The sequence below is a fragment of the Motacilla alba genome, chromosome Z (assembly GCF_015832195.1).
Source record: "Motacilla alba alba isolate MOTALB_02 chromosome Z, Motacilla_alba_V1.0_pri, whole genome shotgun sequence".
NCBI classification, from domain to species: Eukaryota; Metazoa; Chordata; class Aves; order Passeriformes; family Motacillidae; genus Motacilla; species Motacilla alba.
The window spans coordinates 2,206,452-2,222,997 of record NC_052046.1 but is presented as its reverse complement, the minus strand read 5'-3'; the positions used below and the strand labels follow the sequence as shown (position 1 = coordinate 2,222,997).

The 16,546-nt window shown below is 52.2% G+C and overlaps 1 protein-coding gene across 3 annotated transcripts in view; it reads right to left on the bottom strand.

Annotated features, from left to right (window-relative positions):
* SKOR2 (SKI family transcriptional corepressor 2) overlaps nt 1-15,899 on the bottom strand; it is a 33,534-nt gene extending 17,635 nt beyond the window's left edge. For 2 of the 3 annotated variants that reach the window (XM_038124625.1, XM_038124627.1), the window contains exons 1-4: nt 15,778-15,899; nt 6,681-8,921; nt 5,796-5,856; nt 5,402-5,476 (exon numbers count right to left, since the gene is read on the bottom strand). In XM_038124625.1, the coding sequence (XP_037980553.1) occupies nt 5,402-5,476; nt 5,796-5,856; nt 6,681-8,888 (2,344 nt within the window). In that variant the 5' untranslated portion in view covers nt 8,889-8,921; nt 15,778-15,899. Of the gene's footprint in view, nt 1-5,401; nt 5,477-5,795; nt 5,857-6,680; nt 8,922-9,448; nt 9,569-15,777 lie in introns of those variants that run through there. The other variant, XM_038124626.1, reaches the window with a different exon arrangement.
* Nucleotides 15,900-16,546: the final 647 nt, after the last annotated feature.

Sequence of the window (16,546 nt, the reverse complement as noted above, 5' to 3'; positions counted from 1 at the left end):
ATTTGTTGAATTACAAATACTACCATATTCCCAACCCATTTCTTCCATTGAGGTGCCCTTTTCTGTGTATTTTATGTGCAGTTTTGAGGGATAACAGGCTCACAGACCTAAGGTAACTGGATCTTTCAAGGAGAAGGAAAGGAAAGGGGTAGAGTCTGGAGTATGGTGACAATGCAGCTCTTTCTCCCTGGCTCAGCTGAGCTCCCAGGGCTGTACAGTTTGAGGCTGCTGACTCGCTGGGACAGAAAGAACTGCATCAAAATGAAGATAAGGGCATGCAGCATAAAGAATAACTTCCCCAGCATCTGCAGCCTCCCTACTAAGCTACTGAAAAAGGCCTATTAGATAATCCTCCATGCTTGCACCTGAAATAAGTAAAGAATGGGAGTGGAAAAATTGAGGTATTTAAAGGCCAAAGACGGGACACATGGTTTTAAAGAATAATTGCATTTCTAAACTGCTTTCTGATGATTAAAAAAAAAAAATTAAAAATCTCCACATTATTATTTTTAACGGCAATAATAATCAGATGGGTTTCACCTTTCCTGTCCCCCTGAAAATTATAATCAGGAGCCTGCTCTTCTCCATTTTTCCATACTTCCCAGAGGCCTCATCACGCGTTGTGTACTGTTCCACCTTAATTGAAAGGGAGGAGGTATTGAATATTTAACCAGCTTCCCTTCTCTTAAATGTTAATTAAAAGCTAAATAGGTGTTTAAAAACAAACAAACAGAAAGCCCAAAGAATTTTAATCAGTCTAAGAAAAAAATCACTTCCCCTCCTAATAGCTCCACCATAACTCTCCTGGGCCTTGTCTGCACACAAACTTGCAGCATTTAGAGCAGCAGGACTGAAAGCTGTGCCACCCCTCTGTGTGGACACGGAGACTTCCTTTAGGAAAGGCTGTTTCAGTTTGTTCAGGAGAATCAAACTGTGCCTCCCCCGTCTCTTGGATAGGGGGAAAGAGGGTGAAATATTTGCAGGCCGCTTAAGAGGCCTCAGCGAAAGCTGTGGGTGCCTCTGTTCCTCCCCACGAGCTCAGGTGCACAGACATTATTTTTCTGGAATAAAGGTACAAATGGCTTTCTTAACCTGGAGGGTGAACACCCACCCATGAAGGACACCTCAAAATTGCTGAAAAATTGGCGCCGTGGAAAACAGAGGCCCCAGGGTTGGGCATTGGCGCAACCTCAGCTCCTGCGAGGCCGCCATTTTATCAGCTCTACATCCACCGGCGCAGCCTAAGATTTGTATTTTTAACATGTGGATTTTTAACATTTCTGAACCTCTCGTCCTCAAAAGAAATGCACTTTGACCTTATGGTAAAAAAAAAAAAAAAAAAAAAAGCCAGACATAGCCAGGTTATCTCTTCATGCTCTGCCACCTCCTGCAATCCTTCCCCAGGAAAGCTCTCAGGACACTTTCTGCAAAGCAGCTAAAAAAAATTCCACGCAGTCCCAGACATCTCAGCTACCTCAATGTGCTGATTTGTCCGGCACAGACCATGCATGGTCTGGGAATATAATTCCATTGTCCCAGCTCTATGCCCTGCTCCTGGTCCCCAGCTTGTGCCCTCCACAATCCTGACCACACCTGAGGTTTCGGACCATGTCATGTAGAACCATCTTCTCTTTCTCTGTGTCCACTTCATCCCTGTTATTCCTGGACAACCACTGTGCTTTGCAGAGCCCACCATGTCTTCCAAAAGCTCTGCACCTCACCCCTGACACTGTGAAGCCCACAGCACTCCTGGTCCATCACAACTTAAACACCCACTAATGTCTTCAGCCAGAGAGAAGCGCTGTCTGCAGACACAAAGACCACAGCAAAAAGTTGCTGGTGTCTTCAGGATATAAATATATATAGATATATACATTTATATCCATTTAAAAAAATGTAGGCAGATGTGAACCAGCAAACTTTCAGCGCTCCAGAGGCTCCCTCTGCATCTGAAATTAAAGACTCGCTCTAAGACATGCAGAGCTCTTGCAAATGTCCTGAAGAAATTCTAAACTTATTGAAAATATTCATGCATCCTGCATATTCATGCCACTTTTGGGGGGAATAATCAATAGCGTATTCAGGACTTGGCAAAATATGCCTACTTTAGGAAACTCAATAAGCATTTTTTTACGTGTTTTTGTGCACCAGGGCTGATAAATGTCTTTAAAAACCTGGAGTTTCAAATGGCAATTTGCCCCCAAAAGTGATTTAAATTTAAAACAAACTAGTTCTTTTTTATATCCAGATAAATCCTCATTTGTAACATCCATTCAAAGTTTAAAACATGAACATCTGATTAAAAAACATCCGCATTGAAGTACTAACAGAGAGGAATCAGGATTTCAAACTAAACACTTACAAACCTATGCGTTACCAACCTAAGATACTGAAATGTTTAAAAAAGATAAGGAATCTGTTGGCTTTTGGTCTGAACCTTATTTCTACGTATGAGAACTATTCCGTAATTTTATTTTAGAAGCACAAAAGCTAGAAAATTTCAAATTCTTGGTATATTTTAAATGGACGGTAATATGCTCACCAGATTCCAGAAGATGAGGCTTTAAAAATGAGCAAAACACACCTAATATTAAGAAAATTGCAAAAAATAAAGAAATTCAACAACGATCCACCCTTTTTTAATAATTAAAAGAGAGTTCAGGGGGTCCTTAATCACAAAAGATGAGAAATGAGAGAAATAAGAGAAATAAGGATGCAGTCCTGCAGTCCGTCTGCAGATTTGTCTGTCATGCATATCCAAGTATTTATACACAATCTTACGTATTAATATGCAGTTCTGGATCCCATATCCAAAACTTCATCTTGCCAACTTTTAATTTCTTTGGTATTTTTTTGCAAACACGTCCCTAATAAAATTTAAAATAATTTAAATTCTGTATCCAATGCTTTCAACTTATCCCAGTTAAGGCTACACAACCATCCAGTCTGCCGCATAGTAAAAGCCGGGCTGTTTTCAACCCTCTATAAAGTATTTTAAATCTACAGCAATTGCAGTATTGGCAGAGTTGCCCTGAATATATATTTAAGAATAAATAAAAAAAAACCCAGCTGACCATTTCCAGCCTGAATTTTTCTGAAACTGCCCGACAAAGCAAAGATCAAAAAATAAAATCAGGGAAATTGCAGCAAGATTTGAGAAGCTGTTTATTAACACCCATTTTTAGGGCTCCCCTTTCTCATGAAAACAGATCAATAATTAGATTGGTTGAGGAACAGCTTGCAGAACTCCTCTTTAAGGAACACGCAGCCTTGCAATGTTCTCCTACCCTTCAACTCCCACCGATGAAGGAGGGTCGGGGTGGCAAACCAAAGGAAAATAGACCAGTTACATAAGTTAGTCACAGTTACCTCTCAAAACTGCCGTGGGATTTTGAATAATTTCGAGCTCTTTCCAAGCCCTGCCTGGCAGGGAAGGAAGGGGGATTTTCACTGGCAGTTTTCTGGCCGGGCAGGGCGAACGGCTGTGGGATCCTCAAGCCCGTATCTATTTCAGCCTTGGAAAGAACTCTGCTGTGGATCTGTGAGTTCATTGACACATCGAGATGAGGAAGCCAAGGTTTGCACCCAGAAACAACCATGCCTGGCACAGAAAACCCTGTTTTTGTTTGAAGGCTCTCTTTAGTAGGTTTAATATATAAATACAAGTCCATCTCACTTCGAAAGGAATTCCCAGGACCACTTCATCTTCCTTAACCTTATTAGGAAGGCAGAGCTTTGAGCAAATCACAAACCTATAAAGTTATTTTAAGGAAACTGGAGAGCCTGGATATTCTGCAAAATGGTTTGACAACCAAGCAGAAAAGCAGTGAGAATAAAATCCACTAACTCTGTGGAAGACTAAGAAGGCCGAGTCCTACAGAGGTGCTCTGATATAATTTCCTCGGAAGATAAGGGGCTGTTCATGCTTGGAGAGTGCACAGAAATCATCTTCAGGATGAACACCTTGCCCTTACACATTTTGCATTTCTTTACAGTTTATCTCAGATCCAGTCCCAAGACCTTCAAACATCCAGGCACGCCTCTCATTTTACTCAATATATTTAAGACTCTGAGCAGAGTCAAAACATGCAGAGCAGTAAAAAAACCCTGAAATTTACATTTAAATTTACCATGGAAATGAACATATAGCTGACATGGACTTACAGTGTTAGTGAACAGAAAACTACTGGAGTTTTAGAGAGGGAGAGGATGCTGCAATATCTAAATAAAAAGCAAACTATAGCCATAATTTACTGCTTAAAATGAGCATGGATACAATAATTTTGTAAAAGGGAAAAATAAACCCAATTTTTTTCCCCAAAATTAATTAGCCAGAGTGCAGGACACTGACTATGCACAGTATTCCTAAAAATTCTCAGGGTTCTTAAGGTTGACTTCTGCTAGTGTCACTGCTGTGCTCTCAGTGGTAATTATTTGAAAGTGTAGAAGATAATGAGGTGTTATCCATTGGTCCACAACCTCAATCCCTCAACCACAAAATTTACAAAAACGTGAAACACTGATAGGTTTCTTCATCGTGTACCAATGCTAAAGCAGGTCTTGTTATTAAATGTTTCTAAAAAAATACTCCCTGAAATGGGATACATTTGCAAATGTTTGCGATCTTACATTGTTCTCTGCTATTATATAAGATTTCTGTAAGATCCCATTTCTTCATTTCCACTCCGTGTACAACTCTCTCTCTCCCCGCTTGCTCTCTCTGTCTCATTTGACAGGCAAATTTGCAGACATTGCCTGAGGATAACAACCTCGTTTGACAGTCAATTAACCGTGAATAGTCAAAGCCAAGGCAGTTTGCATTACATAAATGGAAAATTAGATTCCTTTTTCCCAAGAAACAAAAACCTCTCCTTAAGACACTGCAATAGACAACTTAGTATCAAAACTTCTAATCACGTCTTTCCCAAACCCCTTGGAGACATTTAGCAATCAGTAAAAGGTGGTTTCATTTAATTTGTATAATGTAATTTTTGTAAATGTATTATACATTTTGTGTAGAGATCATTATCATGGAGATAATATAAATGTTGGCATAGATGTCATAAAACACCTTTAATGTCTTTCTGACAGATATTAAAAGCAATAAGCTGTGATCCTTTTTAATGGAAGGTTTCAAAGAGAACATTTCAATTATTGTCATTTTATGCTTTTCCAGCCTGTTTCATTGTGTAACCTGATACATTTCAGAAATTTCTGCTGAAATATGCCCAGCAATTAATAATCTTACTCCTATTAATGTCACCCCTTCCCACCTATTTGCATTTCTCTCAGTTATATTTGCTTGGAATTGTTTTTATCTTTACCCTTGTACTAAATATTCAGACATTTGATTATGAATTGAAGCCTCTGTCTCTTTTTCCTCTACTTCTTCTGAGCCTACCTGCTATATCTCTCCAGAAGTCTCCTCCTGAAGGCTCTGAATCTGTGACGAAAAAATTATGCTCCTTGTTCTTATCTGAAATCCAAAGAAAACGCAGGGCTTAAAAAGCTTTTACCACCAAGAAACCTCAAACCAAAATCAGTATCAGAATCCAAGGGGAAAAAAGTAAATATATATTTGTACATCCACCAGGCACAGAGAAGCATTTCGGATGCGAATTAATATAATGCTAAATTACCACCATGGAGAGACTATTAGAATGTTTAATGGATTTTTTTAATTGAAATCACGGAAGTGATTTACTTTTGTTTAAGCCAAGCTGTAGAGAACAAACCCACTCAGCTCACAGAACTCCCACCTGGAGGTGAGCGGGCAGATCCGCATCTGTACTCACCTGAGAAGGTGTCCTCTTTCGTAGGCAAGATGACCTGATTACCCTCCTTGCTCTTCTGATTCTAGAAAAACAGAAAACGGTGAAAACCACGAGATCAGTGTGGAAAATTACAAGGAGCAGTTGAGCAGTGGTTTATCTCTGAAATGGGATACATTTCCTACGAGCACAAACAGTGCCCAGGGAAACGACACAGGAAATCCCACCGTGGCCTCTTCCAAAGCCACCTCCATGGAGGGAGCTCACATCCTGCTGGAAACCTGAAGGAAATGGGCAGGGTTGGGTTAGGGCACCCATCCCAAAACAGGGGCTGGATTACTTTCTCCCATGTGTTAACCTGGGTTGAGGGGGTCAGGATGTGCAGCAATACCCACAAACGTTGCCTACACTCTGCTGGGAAAGGCACCCACCAAACAAATCTCATATTTTTGTTACCTTTCCAGGGCTGGCCTGTGGATGCTGCACGAGGCCTGGCACGCTTGACATGTTGTACAGCAGTGCCACCATGGAAGCAACTTCCCATGGGAATGGGCGTCCCTGAGATGCTTGCCCAACTGGGTAAAGAGTTTGGGCCACCCTGATTTTGGGAGTGAGGTGAGCAGGAGGGGCTTGACCAGGAGGTTGTGGTGGGCCGTGTCTGACTGTGGCCCACCCAGGCCAGCTTGGTCTGAGAGGTCACTGAGGACCTGGCACCCAGCTTGATGGTGGGGGGTACCCAGTTCCTGACCTGCTGGTGGGGGATTCACGGTGCCTGACACGTAGTCGGGGGGTACAGAGTGCCTGACATGGTGCTGGGGGGTTACACCCATCCATGCCCCCACCCAGGGGGTCCCTCCCGCCCCGGAGAGGGGGTGTCAGTGAGAGGAAGGGGCCTGCCAGGGCATTTACATCTTTGTAGAGGGGCTGCTCCTCGGGCGCCGGGTGATGTGCCGGGCTGCTGCCGCCACTGCCCGCCCGCGGGGCCCCGGCAGGCGGCTGCGGTGGGGCTTGACCATCGCCCGGCTTCTCCTCGACGGGCGCACGGGGGAAGGGGCCGGCGGCGGGGCGCTCCCGGCCGCCCTTCTCCGGCAGACCCCGGGCGGGTGGAAAGCGGCCGCCGGCCGCCGAAGGGTCTCCGCCGCGGGGCTCTTCCTCGCCCTCCTCCTCCTCATCCTCTTCCTCCTCCTCGGGGGGCTTGTGGCCCTCGACGTCCACCTCGGGCTCGTCTTCCTCCTCCTCGTCCTCCTCCTCCTCGCTGCTCTCTTCGCTGGCGAAGCTGCAGCTGGTGCCTCCGGGGGAGAGGAGGCGGTGCGCGGCGTGCGGAGGATGCGGGTGCCTCTCGCATCCCGCATCCTCGGGGGGCGGCGGCGGCGGCGGCGGCAGCAGCAGCTGCAGCGGCGAGGCGGAGCGCGGGGGGCCGCCGCCGCCGCCTCCGTGCAGCTTGGCCAGGCTCTCCGAGTCCTCCTTGCCGCCCACCGGGCGGAAGGCGCTGGAGTGGTGGTACCCGCCGCCCGCCTTGCGCCCGCCCGCCGCCTCCAGCAGGTGCGGGTGGTGCGGGGGGACCCGCCCGCCGCCGCCGCCGCTGCCCCCGTCGGAAGCGGCGGGCGAGGCGGGCTCGGCGCTGCCGCCGGGGGGCGACTCGAACAGCGGGTCCCGGGCGGCGGCGGCGGCGGCGGCGGGCGCGGACGGGGGGGCGGCGGCGGGCGGTGTCCCCAGCCCCTGCGGCCCCGTCGCCAGCCCCGCCGGCCCCGCCTCGCCGCCGGGCTCCGACAGGTCCAGGAAAGCCTGGCGCAGCAGGCCCGCCCCGTCCCCCCCCAGCGAGCATCCCAGGGCGCCGGGGGGCTGCGGCGGCGGCTGCAGGTAGGTGGGTACCGGCAGCCCGCCCGGGGTGCGCGGCGGCCAAAACATGCAGAAGGGAGGGTAGAAGGCGGCGTCCTTCCTGCCCGGCCAGAAGAGCCCCGAGAGCCCGCCGCCCGCCGCCGCCGCCCCGCCGGCCTTGTGCGCGGCCGCCCCGCCGAGGGCATCGCCGCCGCCGCCCTCCTCCTTCTTGTGGCAGAGCCCGAAGGCGGCGGCGGGGAAGCCGTAGGGGTGCGGGAAGAGCCCGCCGCAGCCGGGGAACTTCTGGAGCATGCCGCCGAAGGAGCCCTTGCTGGGCACCGGGATGACGGGGTAGCTCCGCGGGCTTTTGCCGCCGTGCGCCGCCGCCACCGCCTCCTGCAGCTCCTCGTCCTCCTCGAAGCGCGGCCGCTTCTGGTGCAGGTCGGGCGGGGCGGCCAGCAGGTGCGGGCTCAGCAGCCCGCCGCCCACCACGGCCGCCGCCTTCACCGAGCCCAGCGGGTGGCAGGCGGCGGGGGCGGCGGCGGCGGGGGCCGGCGGGGCGGGCGGCAGGGCGCGCTTGCGGCTGCCGCCGTTGAACATGGCCTTGACATCCTCCCAGGCGAAGACCAGCTCATCCTGGGGGCTCTTGTCGGTCAGCTTCAGGTGGCGGCGCCAGGAGTTGAAGTTGGCGGCGTCGGGCTGGGTGTACTTGGCGTCGGGGGTGCGGTGGGAGTGGAAGATGAACTTGTTGGGCGAGAAGTACATGCTGCAGTAGCTGCACTTGATGCACTTGGCCCGGGAGCTGTTGTAGCGGGCCGGGATGAAGCTCCCGCGGCATCCCCAGGCGCACTCGTGGGATACGTCGAAGGCGAAGTTATCCGGCAATTTGGGGGGCCGGTTCTCCCCCAAGAAGGACTTGCAGAGCCGCTCTGCCTCCCTCTTGGTGATCATGCCGCAGCGGCGGGAGGAGATGGGCATGGCCCCGGCCCGCCGCAGGATCTCCAGCTGCACCGGCGTGCACTGCACGCAGGTGATGCCCAGGGCCACCCGCCGGTTGTGGATCTCGTTGTAGCTGAAGTTTTTGAGGAGGGTGTTGGAGATCTGCGCCAGGCACAGCCGCTCCTGCCCGTCGATGACCAGGGAGACGATGGGGATGCCGTAGAGGATCACCTGCCCCACCTGGTTGGGCTTCATGGCGGCGTGGCCGGCCCTCGGCTGGTTCATGGGGTCCGGTGGGTACGCGCTGGACGGCGACGGCAGCAAGATATCGGTGGGGCCGGGCAGCGGGCTGGTCGCCATCGTCTCAGCGCCGGGGGGGCTGCTCTGCTCTAGCTGCGGGAGGGGAAGGGCACAGAGACACAGCGCCGTCAGCCGAGCGCTCACAGGGATGGGGGGTCCCCGCCGCACGCACCCCGTCCTCCCCCCGCTCCTCTGGTCTGTCGGCATGCGGAGGCGCTACCCGTGGGGAGCTTTGCTCAGCGACCCGAGTCCCCCAAACCTCCTCCGTCCTCGCCGGGAGGGTCCCCGGAGCTGTCCGCCCCGCGCATCCCGGGTCTCCCACGAGCGCATCCCACCGCAGGTGCGGAGATGGCGGCACACGAGCGAGCCGTCCCTGCTTGGAAGAATCCCCGACCCGCGGGCGCTCCGACCCCAAACACGCAGCGGAGACGCGCGTCCGTCTCCTCGCCCTGGAAACCCGCCGCCACCCGGGAGGGCTCCGCGCAGAGCCTCCGCGGGCACACGGCGACCGAGGAGGGGTCCCCTCTCCTCGGAAAGCATGGACGAGGAACAAAAAACCCCAAAAAGTTTCGGTGCTCCCCGCGGCTGCCCGGGCATCCTCCCCGCCCGGCGCCCGTTACCTCCGCGGCCGCGCTCCGGCCGTGCCGCCGCCGGACCTTCCTCGTCCTCCTCCTCCTCCAGCAGCCGCCGGGAGGGAGGGAAGCGCATCCCGGCGCCGCGGAGCCGCGCGGCCGGACAGAGCCCCCCGCCCCCGGTGCGCGGCCCCCGTGGGCGCCCTGACGTCAGCGGCCCGGGGGGGCGGACGGGGCCGGAGCCACCGCAAGCCCCCCCAGACGGTGGGAGGCGAGCGGGGCTGGGGGCGGCTCCCCCATCCCTCTCGTCCTCCCTCTCTCCCTCCCCGCGCCGGGAGGGGGGATGCGGGCGCCCCGTCGGGGCCCGGCCCTCCCGCCGCCGCCGCCGCCCCCCGAGCGCTGCCCCGCTCCGCGCACGGTTTCCCGGCGAGAGGCCGGAACGGTGGAAGGGGGAATGCGCTTTGGCTTTTTTTTTTTTTTTTTTATTTAGCCGTTTTTCGGCTTCCTCTCTTCCCTCCGCCCCTTCACGGTCTGAGACAAATCGGTTCCAAGAAACGGAATATTCTCCTTATGTACCCCGCGTCTTTTCGGAAACGGTGCTTTTTGAAGGGGTCGGGAGAAATTACAGGGTAGGGGAGGAGAAAGAGAGAGAAAGTTGATTTCTCGCCACAGCCGTGTCCTCACGAGCGCGAGCAACTTCTGTATCTTCACTGCCATTCCCAAACACACCGGAGTCATTCACCAGAGCCACTTCACAAGCACCCGGGCCCAGATTCTCGCTTCCACAAAGACCAACACGGAGCAAATATGTTCTGCTTGGTTTTTTTTTTTAACTTTTCCCCAAATTGGTTTATGTCCCCAGCTAAGGAAAAAAGAAAACAAAAAAATCCCCAGCAGATAGACTGCAGAACGGTGGCGGTTTCTGCCTCTTTTTTTTTTTTTTTTTTTTTTTTTTTTTTTTTTTTTTTTTTTTTTTTTTGTGAATACAGTGAACTGAAAATGTAGAATTTTTTTTACACGAATCACCTCCAAAAGGTTATGGGTCCCAAATGCCTCTCTGCGCAGCGCTGGGAGAGGACGGGGCGATCCCGCCGCGACCCCCACACCCCAAGGCAGAAGGCCAATGCCGCTCAACGCCGCTGCTTTCCAGGGAGGAAAACCGCAGAAAAACGGCTAAACCCCGGGAAAAATAAAAACTCATTCCTAGCCAAAATGGGGAGACAACTGGACCGCCAAGTGTTTCCTAATACCCTTCTGATTTATTTTCCTTTTATAAAAATGTCTGTATCTTTCTTTTTCTCTCCATGAGCATGACCAGTACTGAATATTTCTGCACATTTAACTATGAAATTTTTTTTTTTTTTGGTTTGTCTGTTTTTTGGTTTTGTTTTTTTTTTTCCTCGGGAATCACAGATCCAGACGGAAATCTCTACAGCGACCTTTCCCAGGACATCCACACTAAAGCTCACACCTTCTCTCCTCTATCCGGGTATTGCTCGTCTCCTGGCTAATAATAATAATAATAATAATAATAATAATAATAATAATAATAATAATATCATCGCATCTCTCCCTATTACTTCTGTCACTTCCTATTAAACCTTGCTCTTCCCCTGTCGCAACTGTCACAGGGAGACTTCCCCCTTTCCCCTCCCTCCTACTTTTTTCCCGATCCTCTTCTGCACGGAGCCTGCTGCTTTCGTGTGAGCAATGGCTATAAGCCTCACATTGGTGACATTTTAATCAATGCTTCCTAGCCAGACTGACATGAATTTTACACTTCAAAACTCTCCTCCGCCAGCTAATTGATTCAAATTGTTTTATTGGTTAAACCCGTGTCACACATTGTATGATCTATTACCACGCCTCGGAGAAAATCTCCCCTCCTGTCTCCGCTCCCAGGTCGGCTCCAGGAGGGACGGGGGGTTTTAGGGAGAAGCCGCTGGATCCTGCGGATGCTCGGTGCCTGCATCCCCGCAGCGGCCGCCGGGCAGACCGCTCCCCTCTCCCGTGGTCACTCGGCGGCTCTTCCCGACCTCTCCCGGGAGAACCGGGGATGGACAACTTCGCCCCAGGCTCTGAGCCCGGCGTTGGAAGAGGACGAGAAGCGGTTGCAGGAGGCGAAAGGGATGAGGGGGTTTTGCAGAACACCTCCAGCGAAGGGAGAGGCGGAAAACTCAGCCTCGGGACAGGGTCGTCGCTAGCCAGCGACTACGTTCTATTTTGTGGTGACTAAACGTAGAGTAAAACTAAACTGCCTTTTTTTCCTTTCCTTTTTTTTTTTTTCCCATTTTTTTTTCTTTTTTTGCCACCTGCTTGGTGCTGTTGTCCCTCCTTGTTTCCGTTGTAAAAAACTGACTGGCTTCCTCCATTCCCTTCAAAGGGAAAACCCAAACCCACGGGTCGGGATGTGAGGAGGTGCAAAGACCACCGAATTTGGGGCAGAGACTGACCCACACCAGCACCGTGGAGAAGCGGGGCAAGAACACACCGTTCCCTACTTTTTCTTGCTTGAGCCTGTTGGGAAGCCTCCTGGGGTAGCAGGACCTCAGCACGGGCATGGCGGGGGTGGCTTGGCACGGAAAGGCTGGCCCACACAGCGGCCGGGAGGCTCCCGCAGGTGTCCCCAGGCGGGCGAGGCCCGGCGGGGCTGCTCGGCCGCCGCCAACCCCACCGGGGTCTCGGCGGGTCGGATGGAGCCCACCCTGACCACGGCGAGGGGAGGAAGGGAATTCCCGCTGGAGGTGGGGTGTCCACACTCCCCCTCATGGGTAGGCGCGGATCTGGGGGCTCCTGTCCTGATGTCGACTCCAATTCCTCCCGTTCATTTCGTTCCTTGCTGTTGCCATTTGGCATGGAGTCACCTCTCAACAGAGGAGTGGAGAAGGTGGAGAAACTTCTCACAGAAGCCTGGAAGGGCTAAGCAGGAGTCGCGACTCCTTTTCCCTCTTCCCTTCTCTATGGCAATTCCGCCTCGGAGCGGGAGGCGACAGCAGCTCGTTCTCCGGCCGCGGATCGCTCCGAGTGGAAGCGAGCAGCGGGGAAAAGCGGCCAAGTTTAAACCACCCCAGCCCACCCTCACGGCCTTTATTCACTTCCAGAGCGCTTAAATATTGTAGCAGAGAGGCCACGAGAAGCAAGATAACCTTGGTGCGTTTAAAAAACCGCAAAGAAACCACCCCCAACGCGATTCCATTCCCTCCTCCCACCTCTGCACATCCCATTGAAACTTCCAGCCCTGTAAGTAGCAGACACGCAAGGTATTGTTATAAAACCTCTTATCCTAACCAAATTTAGACAGCAAAGTTTGGGTTTGTTTTTTTTTTTTTTTTCCCTTTCTTTTAAATACTTTTGTGTAGATTTCCCTTGCGTTGCTTGGTCTGGAGCGAGGCTCTTTTCTAAGTAGCATTTTTTTTTTAATCGCACTTTATTATATTAAGCAGAAAGGGCATTTGGAATAGAGGTGGTCCCATCTGGAAAGCCCCGGAGCTCATTTAGATCACATCACTTCGGGCTTTTGTCTCTGCTCTTGAATAACCCAGCTAGACACAACAAAAGGGTAGAGATCTCTACGTGGAGTTTTTTTTCAGTGGCGAAAGGACGCCTCGGAAAGATGCTTCTATATTCCTAATAGCGAGGGGGGAAACGACTCAACGGGATCTTCTCTTGGCTCTCGAAAGACACCAGGCGAGTTCAGGGATGGGGCAATTTTAGATAGTTTTTTACCCCACTGGTAGCTGGAAACCAGCACGCCGGAGGAAGGGAAGGAACGGAGAACGGCACCTTTTGTCTGGCGGAGGTCTCCTAAATTCTCAGTTTAATGTGCTCGGAGCGACCCAAAGCTGAGATGGTCCTCGCCGAAGGTACGTGCAGACCTCAGCCAGGAGGCGCGGTACCCCCGCCGGGGGAAAGGCTGCCCGCCAGCCCCCCAGCATCCCGATAGAAGCAGCACCTCGTAAAAAAAGCGATTTATCTTTTTTTTTTTTTTTTTTTTTAAATCCTACGGGAAGGGACTGGCAGCCCGGGAGGAGATGGGCGCTCCCCATCCCTCCATGCAGCTCGTGAAAACACGAGGGTGATTCTTTCTGTTCTGCCTGAGGATGGGGTGGCAGGGAGCAAAAGAGCTGCAAGTTTAGGTGTGCGTGAATTAACACCCCAGGGAGTGGTGGACCGGGGGGGCGGAGGGGTGGAAAGAACGATCCCAAACGAAAAAAAAAAAAAGCCACCTCAGCTATTGATTTTTTTTTTTCCCCAAACGCATAAATTAAAGAGCTCTGAACATTTGCATGAGAAACGTGCCTGCTCCGAAGTATTCAAACGAGCAACAAATTTCCACGGTGGCGAAGCAGGGCCCCAGTCGGGCTGTGATGGGGAGCAGCGATCCCAAACTTCCGAGAGGAACGTGACGAGGAGTCATCACGTCAGTAAATAATTCAATTTTGCGTCTTTCAGAACCCAGTAACCTTGGGTGTCTTAGAAAGCAGATTGTACAAACAGGCAATTAAGATGAGCACAGAGACTTTCAGAGGAGATATAATGAACCAGCTTTAATTACTATCTTGAAATTAAAAATGTAATATACAGATTTAAATTTATTTTCACCTAAATTGTGTATAAAATTATACGGCGTTCCCCACCCCCCCCGCCCCTTTTCCCAGGCTAAGAAACGAATTGCCACCAAGCTTGCCACTAAAAAGTCTGAAGTACTTTCCAAACCCTGCTCCCCAGCACGCAGTAATAATGATACATTTATCATTACTGATGACCGCCCACTGGTTTATTATTGCTTTGTTGCAACTATTACAATCAAGAGATTTCTTTATTTACTGTTAACATTCACTTAAAGCTGAATGTTAATGACTCTTCTGAATTCACCGAAGACTTTTCCGTTATATTTCAGGAGTAGTTACGGTTTGGGTTTCAGAAATGGCAGAAAAGGAGGAGAGATGCTGGGGTGGTGGTTTGCTCCTGGTTTTTCTTTTCTTTCTTTTTTTCCTTCTTAAAAGGCTGTTTAAGAGGATTTATCTAAGTCGGATTTTCAACAAAGAGTTGCAAAAGCCTTGGCGTAATGTACGTACTTGACTGTAGCTAATTATGAGTGTATTTTATTACAGGAGATTCATTCATTATTGATAAATGTTTGCAGTAACTTCCTGCTATGTAGAGTTGTATTTTACGAGGAATAAACAACCTATGGGGATTGGGAGTGTTCAGCTTTTACGCTTCTGCACTCTTCGACAGTTCCCATTACCCACTTCGGGGTCTGGCTTGCCACCTTCCCTCTTTCTACATCCAAAAGCGACTTCTTCCCTCTTCCCCTACCACCGCGTTCCTCTCGTTCCTTTACCCCTTGCTATGATTTCAGAATTATCATTAAAAAAAAAAAAAAAGTTATTTGTATAGTAGAGGATTTTACTGTAGGCACTCTTCCCTAAAGCCGGGTCCATATGGATATCTCCAAAGGGCTGCACAGACCGGGATGAGCTCCCGTTTCGGGCCAGCCGATGGGCAGGAGCCGTGCAACAAGCAGGCAACGCACAGGAAGGGCTTGGAGGGCGGGGAAAAGGGTTTCCCCGAGGGCTCCCCGCTTCGTCTCCAGCCCTCGGACCCCCAAAGCTTTGGAGTCGCAGCCAGTAAAAAAATACTAATTAATAACAATAATTTAAAAGATCCATTTCCCCCCTCGGCTTTTAAACATCAGAGCCGCTGATTAAGCGGAGGAGACGCCTCTCACAGGCTGGTGGCCGCCTCTCATCCCACTTTTCTCGCAAAATCAGCCCTTTCCCAGGCGAGGAGGGTCGTTCCAGGGGGAAAGAGCCGAACAGTCTGGGCCAGAGGCTCAGCGCTGCGCGCAGCCCCGCATCCCCCATCCCATCCCGGCGCCGGCAGCGCTGCGCGGGCGCCGAGAGCTCCGTGCGCTCCCCTCCCCAGAGGGCCGGGAGGCCCCCACTTTGGATTTGGGGACCAGCCAGCCCTGATCGTCCTTTCTCATCTCCACGCCTGGCCCAAAGTTCACGACTTGTAAGGAGAATGAAGAACCATGTGCGTGTGTGGAAGTACACACATCTGTGAGAGACACGGGGACGAGGAGCCGCGCATCCGGAAGGGATGAGCGGCGCGGCTCCAAACCATCGCCCCTTCCCTCCGCGGCAGCCCAAACTTGCGGGGGGCTCCTCTCTCCCATCGGCGCTCACCCAGCCACATCCCTCCAGGCAGCGAACAGCCGCCTTACACTCCCTTCCCTCCCCGCGACGGCCGGCGCGACCCCGCGACCCGCCGCGACAGCGAGCGACACCGCCGCTCGCTCCGCAAGGGATGGCTACACCCAAATCAAAAGGTTCCCACGAGCCCCATCCCAGCTCCAGCCGCACGCTTACCTGGACAGCCGGGCTCCATGGGCTCTCCGCGGGTGCGGGGCCGCTCTCGCTGCGCGGCAGCTCCGCGGCGCCTAAGTTTGGCTCCCGCGTCTGCCGCGGCGGCTGTGCCGCGGGTGGGTCGGGTCTCGGACGCCTTCTAGCAGCCAGGCAGCGCCTTGCAAGCGGTGCGGGGAAGCCGCCCCCTTCCCCGGCCCCCTCCCCTCGCTGAGGGGAGAACCGCGGCCGCCCCCGCCCCGCCGCTACCCCGGGGCAGGTCCGCCCCGACGGCTGCGGAGGGTGGGAGGAGGGCACCCCCCACATTCTCCCCGCCTGGAGGGGGGGCAAGAGGGACCCTGTTGCAGGGGCGGACTCTGCTTCCCCAAGCTCCCCCCACCCCAAACTTCCCCTCTTCCCCCAGAATTTTCTTTTGCCTCTTCCCTACTTTCCCGGCAAAACGGGAATGATGGCGAGCCCCCCGCCCCCCCCCCCCCCAAATTGTGAGTGCTTTGAGGGACAGCGGGAAGGGTGCCCCCGCAAACACAAGCCCCTGAGGGAAATTAAGGGGTGGGGGCACTGCCACCTCCTCCAAGCCCTCGCACTCCCGCGGAGGCCCCGTCCCTAGCAAAACGCTTCCCGCAGATCACTCGACGTGCGGAACAAGGCGGCTGCTTAAAAACACAAAGCCGGAGCCCTAATGAGTTCAATTACAATGTGGTAAACACATTGCCTCTACGCTTTAATTAAGCCGGCTGTCCAATTTTAACTCATTAGTAATTCATTAAGAGAACAG